The sequence below is a fragment of the Heterocephalus glaber genome, unplaced genomic scaffold (genome assembly GCF_053883595.1).
Source record: "Heterocephalus glaber isolate CG9 unplaced genomic scaffold, H.glaber_assembly_v1.0 deba00001442, whole genome shotgun sequence".
NCBI lineage: Eukaryota > Metazoa > Chordata > Mammalia > Rodentia > Bathyergidae > Heterocephalus > Heterocephalus glaber.
Window position 1 is genome coordinate 38,120,305 of NW_028258296.1, and position 12,428 is coordinate 38,132,732.

The window sequence follows — 12,428 nt, forward strand, 5'->3', positions numbered from 1 at the left end:
GACCCACGAGATTCAGGCAAATTTCTGGCTGCAAGTCCCAAGTTGAGTTCCCTGTCCTCCTGCAGGGTTAAACCCTGCAAGATTCTATTACAGGTTCTAGCTGCCTTTCCCCTGAATATAGTCCAGGTTCAAATGGGAGGTGATGATCTCTCCAACTTACCAAGTACAGTGGTCTGGTGTGCCTTTATTGCAGAGATTCTCTTCACTTTTCCAGTGGTCTTCAGTTTTCATCAGGGAGCGTGAGAGAGGCCCTCTCTCTGTTGTTCACTTCTGCAGCTCAGGGCAATGGACTTTATGTCCCCTTGTGCCTCTGGCCAGAAGTTGGGGGGGGCTGTGCTCTTGCTAAACTGGAGGCTGGTGGGCGTGCTGGGTGGGAGGTCTCACAGTCTCCTGGATGCAAATGGGCGGGGTAAGCTGGATGGAGCTGGGCACAGCCACGTGACATTTCTGACCTCAATGCCAAGCTGGAGGCTGGTGGGCATGCCCTGGTTTTTCTTATTATACTTCCTTTTTGTCCATTATTTTTCTCACTAGTGGTATAAACACCCAATTTTCTGCATAAATAACTAGATAATGTAAAATAACAAGTGAACTTAGTTTCTTTCTACATTTGTAAAAAACTTTAATGTTGTATAAATATAAAATTTTAATTTTGAAAATATATTTATCTAGTACAATAATGGCTATGAGAGAAATTTTATTGGTAATTTTTAAACTTTATTTTTTCCCAAATAGACAAGATGCCCAAACTTGTTTTCTTAATAGTTACACACATCTTTGCATCATGTTGACTTGACAGATTAGTGAAGTTCCTTTCTTGGCAGACTTGTTTGTTCCATTAAATTTAAAATTTGGATATCATGGTTAGGGTTGAGTAAATAAGTTTCTGCCTTTTCAGATTAGTGGTCTTTTGTGCCCATAAAATATTCATTGCTTTCGATGAGTCAAAAATGGCAGCCAGAATTTATTTACACCAAAGACATTAAGATAATGGTTATTTAAGGTAGTTGATAGTTCACTATGTGCCCTAAATGTCCCAGGAATAAGGCTTGCTACTAAGACAGGTTTGCCTGTTACTTTGACCGTAGGCAAAACTTTCTGTTATTGGAAAGAAAGAATGTCTACCTCTTTATGTATAACAGAATCCACCAAAAAATGTGCACACATTTCAGGAAAAGAAAAATAATACGATTTTTTTTCAACAGATGGTGCTACCTTTGTAGGAGACCCTAGAGGATGTCCTATATCACAAAAAACTCACTATACTTCCAGCCCTTGGAGAGAAATTGAAAATGCATTTACAGCAATCTCAGTGATCAAGGTTACTCAAGCAGCAGTTTGCTATACTAATAAATGTCTGGAAGCTAATAGCCATGATTTTGAGCACCTCTTGCAATTGAAGAAGCCAAAGATAACTTGTATTAATCTCATGATTTCTCAATAAATTTAGTATAAATATTTGTACAAGATTTTCTTTCCTTGAAATGTGTATACATTTTTGACAGCCTCTTTCTCCGTATATAATATATATATACGTATATAATATATATATATATATAATATATATATATATGATTTTTATGATTTTGTTTAACTTTATGTAACTAGCCCTATGGGCAGAAATGCCATAATAAGGTGTCTATAAGTACCAGTTATTGTAACATGAAACATTTCTGAAATTAATTTATGTTTTTAAAGGGAAATTAACAGCAAGTCTATAACTTTTCTTTCTTTTTTCTACCCTGGCCAGTCTCCTTATATATATTGACTAGTAGATTTACTAGGCAGAAAATAAATAAGGATCCTGCAGGGGTTGCTAGGTAGTGATTACTGAAGTTGGGATGCTGTAAACTGGATATTTCTTCAATAAGATACTTTCTTGTAAATCACCCTGTAATCTATGGTTCTCTGGGGTGCAGCTGCACTGAGCAATGGTTAATCATGCAGCCTCCACTACGAGATGGGACTAGCAAAGTATAAAAGTTGAGAGATCCCAAATCCTATTTAATTCATCCTTTTGGGAAGCAAAACACATCCTGACACACATTAAAATAAAAAGGGACTGAAAACTAATTCTGATGCATATGAACTTGTTTCCAAATAATTTGCAGAGCTTTTGTGTGACCCTAAGAATTTGAAATTCAGCAGTCATACAATGTGTATAAGGTTTTGCTTTTCAAAAATTAAATCTTTATAAAAGTTGGGTAAGGTAGGTAGCACATGTATTATTAGCCACATGGAAGAAATGAATTTATACTGTGGTGATAATTTAAACAGTAGGAAATCTAGAGAAGCAACTGCTGTTTATATAATTCACATGTGAGATAGACCCTTAATTAACATATATTTTGCAGTTATCCAGCATGCAGCAGACAATTTAATGTGAACCTAATAAAGCTTAAGGTTCAGGACAATTTTTGTGCATGATTTCCTTTTTAAGCCCTCAAAAATTCTTCTAATAGTCATAAAATTGGTAATATTGGGCAAAATAAGTTACTGTGATTATGATCAATTAAGAATATTGCCTTTCTACACCAACTCTCTTTGCCATTCTGTCTTGTATTGGGTAGTGTGGAAACAGCCATTGAGGAGGAAATTCAATAAGGGATTTATTATTTTGGGGTTGTATAATATATTTACATGGTGAGGTATAATTATATAGCATGGATTTTTTTTTTTTTTTTTTTTGGGTACCGGGGATCAAATTTGGGTTCTTCCACTTGCGCAGCTGGAAGTGAAACCACTGAACCAAATCCTCGGCCGTAGCTTGGATTTTTATAATGAAGGATAGTAACCCTAGTGTATCAAAGTTTTTTTGTAATAATTCTATCATCAAGTAAGTATAATAAAGACCAAAATAGTACAGTGACAGAATTTGTATCATAGCATGTTTTATGGTGCCCAGAACATAAAATTTATTGGACGCAGAGGAGAACCAAGGTCTAAAATATATAGTCAGAAGATAATCTGGAAAATTTTCACAAATTTCATAGTCCACATATGAATCAAATGTAATACAGCTTTTCTTAAGTTTAAAAATAATCTAAAATGTTTATAGTACAATAATAATATGTAAAGTAAATATTTCTAAGCTTTTAACAATAGAAAATATTTTAGATCTAGCATATTAGAGAAACTTATTCTATGGGAAATTACAAAATTCTATAAAGAGACAGCCAGAGATTATAGCATATATATAGTAAAAGTATCATATATAGAGTAAATATATATGATATAGATACTATATCTAACTATATATAGTTATATAGCTATTAATGGAAATTGATGCATAAAATCTTTTCTTTTAAATATTTTACATATGATTAAATATATATTTCAAATAAAAGTTTGGAGATTATCTTTAACGTTGAAATGATGAACACATTTCAGACTGCAAAAATTTTAATTGTACAATTTTATGAATGTATGAGAGCAATCTATATTTATTTGAAAATATAATATTACCATATCTTGTTTAGTACTTTACACATGGGGAATTTAAACAACTCATGTCTGAAGGTTAATATGTTTATTTAAAAGTGCAAGAGAATTGTAGTCTGGATGGTCAAGAAAGAAAATCAAAAGCTTTTTCAGTAAAAGAAAGCAATTTAGAAACTAAGAAAGCAAATGACCAATCCAGGTAGACAAGATTTAAGTTTATTTATATGATTCATATCTCCCTTCTTGAAAGGACATTTACAAACTTGATTTGAAAAATAAAAGAAACTCTTAATGACAAATATTCACGTTTTAATTGCAATATTACAAGTATGCTCTTTTGTGATAAATTATCATTTGAAAATGCTCCAGTGGAATCTGGTACCAATTAATTTAACACTTCATATAAGAAATAATAAAACATTTATTTTCAAGACTTACATATATTATTTAAAATAGATACAAAGTTCATTTTGTAGTTTTTAAATTTTACTGTTGTTTCAAGCTATCTCACAGAAAATATCTAGCAGAAAAAAATTTCAATAGTTATTAAAAAGTATGAATTTAAAGCAGTCCACTGTTATGTTACTTAGCTATTAGGTTGGTCAAATGATGAATGAAATTATCTTAGAAAGAAATAGTATTTACTTGGCAGGTAAAATCATATTTGAAACTACTGTAATATGCAAGTTAGAATCTCATTCAGGAAGTTGATTAAAATTTAACATTGCACAAATTCATAAATAATTGGTTCATTTCCAAATATTAACCTGCATTACTGAAGCACACTGACAACAATGGGATGATATAAGGTAGAGAAAATTTGTACACATCTACAAATGTTTGATGGATGCATTAATCTTTAAAATAATTTCTCATACATATTTTGCTGTCCAAAAATATAAACTTGCTTGTTTTCTACATATACAAGTATCTTGTGGAATCCTGGATTCTGAAAAGGAAATGTTGAGGTGTGACATTGAATAAAGCATCAAAATGCATGCTATTTTGACTGAAATTCAGCAAAGTTACTATCAACAGAGATGCTAATTGAAGTGTGCTCCCAAAAGTCTTCCAGGTTTTGCCTAAATTTGTTAGCGACATCAAATAATTGAACTCTTCAACATCAATATATACAAAGGCATTTTATTATTAATCAAAGAAAGGGAATTAGAATCATCAGAAATTACAACTTTATTTTTGTAATACATATATTTATTGCCATCATAGTTCCATATTTATCATAAAATTAGAGTCAAATGGGATTCAGAGATATGTGCAAGTTTTAGAAATGGACACATAGATAACAGTATAGAACTGTACATAAAATAATTACAATTTATTAAACACTTTTTTTTTTAGCATATCCTTGATGGATGGGAGTGAGCACCATATTTTTATGAATACTTTCTCTCTTTTTTTCTACAGCACCAAAGAAATCCAAATAAGAAAAGTAGAGATGAGGGCCAAGGATCAAGAATCAGCCTTGTTCCATCTCAGCCACACTGTCTTAGAACCTCATGATTCTGAAAGCTGTTTTCAAGTGATTCTGCCCCCACAAGGGCAGCAGTTATTTCCTACACGGTAAAAGTTTACATAGCGAGTTATATTCTATACCATCCTTATTTAAAATTTGCATGTGGCATAAAATGGGTTGGTGGTACCAAAGTTTATATTCTGTTGATTTCATAGGTTCTTTCTCCTAATCTTAGCCAAGAAAACAAACTGGACCAACTTCAAATCCACATTTCTGATTCTGATCACCAAAGTCATTGATCATTACATCAATGATAGGTACTTGATCAATTTTCGGTGTATTGATTTCAATCACAGTCTTGTCATAGCCTTTTCTGGACTGTAAAATTAAGCAGAAATTAAAAATTACATGATAATTTAATATTTTAAATAAAATTGTTACTTTTTCTTATCTTTCTGAGTGGAGGTAAGAGGGTGAGAGACTAAAGAGTAGAAAACCATATTTTGCCAATGATATTGTAATTAATATTTTTATCACTGTTTCACTTGTAGTTATTTTTTTATTAAGTTAATTTGTACATTTTAGGTATACAATACAATTACAGTCATCATTGGGAACTTGTACCTTTATATGATGTATCTTGGTTCTTATTTTTTCCCCATTCCTCTGCCCTCTCTTCAACCCCTCCGCCCCTCCGTTTTAAAATTTGAACATTGACAATGACATTTAACATTTAGCTACAATTACTCAAATATTGTACTCTAACATATAGCATAGTTAAGTAAAATCTTGATAATTATAAGTAATGAATATAATTTAATATGAAAAATGATATTGGATCTCATATAAACACATTCTTACCATTATAATTAATATTATATAATTCAATTCTTTTATGAAAAAATATAATATAAAAATTATAATGCAGGAACCCTGAAATCAAAATATTTCTGCTATATATTAATTTTATATTTAACAATCCACTACTATGAGAAAGTTTTTCACAACTTCTGCTTCATGATTTTACTTTCTCATTTTTATTCTAGTGTACTACACTTATCTTGTTGAAATTGTGAATTTGTTAATTTATAATTTTGACTTCTGTTCAGTCATTAATACTTAGCTAGGGCAATTAGACATTATATTGAATTCTCATGTGTGTCAAAAACAGATCTACAGGATAAAGAAAACAAAAATGATAACAGTTCTCAAGCTGCTGTAGAATTGCTAATTAAGAAGTTCCATCTAAACAAAATAAAGGTATAAAACTTAATTATGTTATAAATGGCACAATTGTGATTCCTTTCTATCATTATAACATCATAGATTAAGGAAGTAAATAACATTATGGTTTTAAATTTCAAAAACAACTAAATATAATATTATTATTATATAATAACACAGCAGTATTCAAATCTCAGAAGTAAAATAACACATGATCTGAGAATGCATTTTTTATGGTTTCAAAAATGTGTCTATGTGTATATTTCCAAGTGAATGTGTGTGTGTGTGAGTGTGAGAGTAAACATTACTCGTTTCTGATAGTCTGTGTCTTATTATGTCAGTGTTCTGCATTATATCTTAATAATAATTGATATCCATTTCATGAGAGAAATCTGGCTTAGCACCAAACTGAGGCTTTCCCATCCTGCCTCTCATCTCTGTGCAAGAAGGCAGGCAGGGAGAGACCATACTCACCGCACAGCCGTCATACAGTGCTTTGATGTAAGGGTTGTTATCGTAGGACATCTCCTCATCATTTGATCCCAGGAACCGAAGTGCTTTGTCATAACTTCCTGATGACATATCATACCAGGCAACTGACTGATGACAGTTGTAGGTGAAATTTTGCCGAGCAGAAGCAGTCAGAAGTTTTAGGAATGTCATTTGTACCATGTTAATGGAATTTCCTTCAACATCTACATATGAAAGCTGGAAATAAGAATGAAAAGGCACATAAAACCTCTTTCCTAAAATCACCCTTGACAGTAAACTGAAGATAAGTCCACAGACCTACTTTACCCAAAAGGAAAGGCGTGAGGGAGAGTACCTAGAGATAGGGCTTTATGAACCCAGGATTGCACCAAAATGTCAGTTACTACTATAATCACTGCTTATATATGACAAAAATCACTTTATCTCTAGGCTTTGGTTTCCTAATCAGTAAATTCCAAGAAAATAATGATTCTGATTCCAAGAATTATTTCATTATATTTGTGTATCTTTTTAAAAAGGTGATGAAATAGTGAAACAATAAAAACTGAGAAATCTCAGTGCAATGTTAAGGTTAGCTGGTTTATGTTGTTGGATATGCTGACTCCTTTCAAACTTTCATAATGTATTTATTTTGTCCAAATTTTCAGTCATGTTCCTGCCTGTTTTATTTAGGAGCAATAGTTTTCTAAGGTGTCTAGTTTGGGTTCTTCAATATTCAACAGGGATATGTCTTTGTTCATTTTGAGATGATGTGGGAATTAACCTTTTTATCACCAGCATCAAATATAATGACCAAGACAACATGAGTCAAAGTTTGTTGAGTCAATATTTATTTTGTATGTATAGCAGGAAAATAGTCTTGGCTGTAAATGATTAAGACCTGTTCTGTCTCATTTGCACAGCTTATTTGTTGGGTGCAACTAAATTATCTGAACACAGGTGAACTACATACATCTAAATTTTTAAAAATTAAAAATTTTCTCAGATTGTCAATTTAAAGGCAACTTAAAGACTTTTCTCTTTATATTTCATTTTACTTATTCTTTACTGATTAACAGATCATAAAATGAGTCTCCTTAGTAGTTTAGAAAAAATTCTATTTGAGAAATACACTGTAAAGAAAATTAATCAAAACAAAGCCAAACATACACATACAGTTTTCTGAATATTTCTTTAACTCATACACAAATAAAAATGCAATGTGAATATTTAATACATATCTTGAAAACTGAAATAGAGAAAACTAATGGAAAACTTCATTGCAAGTCATTAATACAGATGGGTTTGTATAGGAATAATACATGCATGAATTGTCATCAATGGAAAATAATAGCTTTAAAAAAACCACTGAGTAGTTGCATAATTATAAGTAAGAAGGGCCAGGGATTTAGCTTAGTGGCACTGCACCTGCCTCTAAAGCGCAAGGTCCAGTGTTCCATCCCCAGTACCAATAAATAAATAAATAAATAAATAAATAAATAAATAAATAAAAATTTTAAAAAAAGAGAGTCTTTAATTGGAATAACTACTAATTAAAAGTAACTCAAATACATATATAGATTTTGAAAACCTTTTAATATAAATTTAATTTTGGTATCCCCTTAAAATATCTTTAAAATTTATTAAGTTGAGGTGTTAAATTTATGGAAATATTTAAGTAAATTTGCATTGTAATACAAGTAAGAGGTAATCAATTCACTATATTCCCTAAGATTAACAATCCGAAAAAAGCTGCACAATCCAAAAATTCTTATAGAAATAGAGAACTGAAACCAAACTAGTTTCAAACAGACAAAAGAAATAGGAGTCACAGATAATAAATGGATATTATGTTTTCATGCCTGATATTTTGAGCATAATCCATTTTAGGACTATATCAACTGTTAAATGAATTTATTCTTTGGTAATTTTAAAAATTAAATGTAGTATACATCCATTTACTCTGATAAAATATTATCCACTGCTTTAAGACACCACAGTGGTCTGACATGTACTAGATGGAGCAAACTAAGGAGCACATGGAATCATGCTTAATATAATCTAGATTTTCACAATCAGGATTGGGAAATCATAATTGGAGCTTCCTTTATGGAGTTTAAGATAAACTTTCATTTTGAGGTAATAACATACCAGTTTTCCTCTTTTAAATTCACTAAACCAACTTCCTGGTTTCTCCTTTGGCCATGATGAAATTCTTACCTATTGTAAAGGAACCAGAAAATTAGAAAGTAGGTGAAAACTATGAAAAGTATCATGAATACATCAGTAAATTTAGTATCGTTAAGAAGCTAACTGGCTTTTAAGATATTATCTCCTCAGTATTATACAACTAAAATAAATTTGACAGAGATCAATCCTGTCAGTTTCATGTAATGAAATTGAGCCATTTCCTTCCCGATCTCTTTACTTATTGAAAAAGAATGGGGGAACCAACCTGGTAAAGAAATATCAAGGACTGTAGAAAATATCAGTAGAACTCTTAGGTAATCCTTACAAAGAAGACCCTCAAAATGTCAGCTGGCATCGACTAGAAAGGCAAATAACACTGGCATTCTGTAGCCAAGACATTCTGAAAATATTTAGGCAGAAACTAAAGGCAAGATGCTTTGGAAAAGTCATTGGCAGGAAGAATATTTAGAATCTTTTAGAGATGTCCATTTATTGATTTTCTTTGTAACGATTAGCCAATTTTATGAGTTTATAAGGCCTCACAGCAGGGATTCTGAGTGACCAGTCCACTGTTCCACATTTCTTCAGGATTGAGGAGTTGGTTTCATTGCCACATGTGAAGTGAGATTGGGAGATGAAAGTGTCTTTGTTTCTTGCACCTACTCTCCACTTTTAAATCAGAAACTTAACTTTTCTTATAAAAAGATAAGCCACATATATTAATTGCTTTGTCTTGTGTAGTTTCTGTGTCCCAGTAAGCACATGGCATTTACTAAAGAAAAATGAGACCTAACACATGGAAAGAAAATAGACAGAATGTCCTACATATAAAATGTTCAAAAAATACTATTATGCTAATGAAAAAATCTTTCCTTATTTAATAATTTGTGTGTAACTTTAATGATAGAATTCAAGTGATACTGATACTACTCAGTGAAAATCAAGAAATTTGAAGAGATCACACATTTAAAACATATGTAAGTATAAAGAATATTCTTATTTTACATGAAAGATTAATTTTTTATAAAATTTTGTGATTTAAGCATAATATGCAGCTGTGAGTTTTACCATGTGGTAATTGGGCAGAAGAATACTATCTATGAACTCAAATTTGAAATTCAGCTATGCTGTGTCATAGAAAGTGATAGAATTTAAGAGAGCAAGCAGGTGCCTAAAGAATACATCTGGGTAAAAAAATAAAGGGAAGAAGTATTTGTTAACTATGAGCATCACTTTGCTGTCTTATTCATGTTTATGCAAATGAATGTTCTAATTACCCTGTAAGAAAAGCAGATAAATGAATATATGACAGTATAATTTTCCTGTTTAGTCCAATATTGAAAAAACATGGCAAGCACTGTCAACATTCACCACCTAAACAGATTGATACTTACTCCCTCAGATTTTTTGTCTGGATAAATGCAAGTCTCACCACCAGATGTGAAATTGCAATAAACTTTGAAGGAATCTCCTGAACAACCTTGGTTAGGATCAATCCAATATTCACCTAGGAGGTAGGGAAAAATGTTGTATCCAAATTTACTGACAGCACAAATCAAAGGTATTAGAAAAAGAAATAAGGAAAATGAACATTCATAGATTTGTTTCCTTTTATGTTTTTTGGCAAATTAAGATGTGTATCTGAACAGTTGGGAGAGACCTTATGTCTTTTCTGCCTCAAATCTTTGTAAATAGCCCACAAACTCAATCTAGAATACTTTTTTTAGGTTTTAGCATACCAATCCACTTTTAGGATTCACCTTAAACATAACTTCTACAAATAACCTTCTCAACTGCATGAACAACCTATGGCCCTACCACCTTGAATGAGTCTGATCTTATCAACTGCGTGTACATTAGAATCAGCGATAATTGAGCCTTAATTTCATATGTCCTATTTCATTTTTGTAATGTGAGTGTAACAATCCATAAATTTTTCTCCTGACTTATTCATCTCTAACAGTGGAAGTATCTAGTTAGTCTCTGATATCATATATTTACCTTATTTTATAGTGAAAATTTATTGTAATTTTTTCCTTTATTGAATAGGAACCTAAGAAGGAAAGCTATTTACATGTTTAAATTCAACATGCTATTAATGCCATTACTGAAATGCTGCAGAACAAATTGTATCTTGTGAGCAATCATAAGCATTATTTTGGTGTTACGGGAATAAGTATGGTAAGTAATGAGAGAAATAAAACGTCGTTCTTTACATAAATGATAAAAATGTTTTTGTGAACTGGAATTATTAGAGGATAAAACTGATATACATGTGATAATTACCCTGCTTTTTTCCTGCCATTTTTTTATTCTGCAACCTCAAGTATTAATTTGAATTAGTTCAATGTAATAATCATAGCTTTTTACTTTTTAAAAGTTCAAACAGCTGGGAGTGATGGACATGCCTATAATTGCTAGTCTGGGAAGCTGAGGCAGAAGGATTGCAGGGTCACAAGCTGAAATCCAGCCTGGGTAACTTAGGGACTTAGTAAGGCTCTGTCTAAAAATAAAAAATTTAAAAAAGGTTGGGGTTGTAGCTCAAAATGAAGGCTCTGGGTTCAATCCCCAGTTCTGGGAAGAAGAAGAAAGAAAAAAGTCAAATTCCATAAAAGTTCTTAGTGTTAGAGTTAGCAAAGTCTACATATATCTACTGCTATGCATAAACTGAGAAAGTACTTTAACAGCCAACAACTTCCAATATTGGTCAGGCAGCCTGGACACATTATTTTACAAAAACATTCATCATTTTTTTGTCTTTTGTTTTTTAGACCAGGTCTCACTTTGTCTCAGTCTAGCCTTGAACTCATTTTGCAGCCCCTGCTGGCAGTCCTCCTGCCTCAACCTCCAGAGTACTAGGATTACAGGCCTCCATTACCACACCCAGATCTTTTTCTAATTATATCATCAATATATTCACATCTGAAACAAATTGAATTCCAGGAAAAGTACTCAAGTAACTAAAACTGATATAAGATTTCATCTAGCAGAAAAAGCCACATTGTTTTTAATATTTTGTTTGTAAGAATATATAATTTGAATTATTAGGGAAAATAATTTTATCTCACTTTATTCAATAAAAATTATTCAATACTCTTTCACATACTTTTATAGCTTTATCAAAATATCTTTGTTCAAAAATATTTTGGCACCATGTGGATATTATGTTCAACCTGTCTCATTCATCCACCTCTCATTTCTACTGGCTTTTTCCTAAACCCAGCCACCATCATATCTTTATTAGATCAGTCAATAGCATCTTAGCCAGATTCCTTTAATGACATTTCCCCTTTCCAAATCATGTCAAATCATTTTTTAGTTTGCTCACTATTGTTCAGCCACAGTGACATTCTTTCAGTTTCTTTTTTTTCATAAAGTTATCAAGATTTTGTATTCTTAATTTTATAAACATTCTATACTCTCTCCATAGAATACTCTTTTGATTCTTAGCATGGCAATTATCTTGTGAAGGTTGCAGCTTAAATGTTACCTCCTTATATAATAAGATTTTACTTCCCCAAAAGGGAATCATTTCTTATTTATATAAATATAGAATTTTTATAATTACTATCATAATATACTATCATATTTTATCCTATCTATACCATTAGATAATAATAGCTCAAGA

General features: G+C 31.5%; 1 protein-coding gene across 7 annotated transcripts in view; it reads right to left on the reverse strand.

The window, feature by feature from the left end:
- Nucleotides 1-3,635: 3,635 nt before the first annotated feature.
- The window catches only part of Col11a1 (collagen type XI alpha 1 chain), a 702,155-nt gene continuing 693,362 nt past the window's right edge, over nucleotides 3,636-12,428 (reverse strand). For all 7 annotated transcript variants that reach the window (XM_021247828.2, XM_004869152.4, XM_021247827.2 and 4 more), the window contains 4 exons: nucleotides 10,195-10,307; nucleotides 8,762-8,830; nucleotides 6,614-6,847; nucleotides 3,636-5,293 (listed from right to left, as the gene is read on the reverse strand). In XM_021247828.2, the coding sequence (XP_021103487.1) occupies nucleotides 5,147-5,293; nucleotides 6,614-6,847; nucleotides 8,762-8,830; nucleotides 10,195-10,307 (563 nt within the window). In that variant the 3' untranslated portion in view covers nucleotides 3,636-5,146. The remainder of the gene's footprint in view (nucleotides 5,294-6,613; nucleotides 6,848-8,761; nucleotides 8,831-10,194; nucleotides 10,308-12,428) is intronic.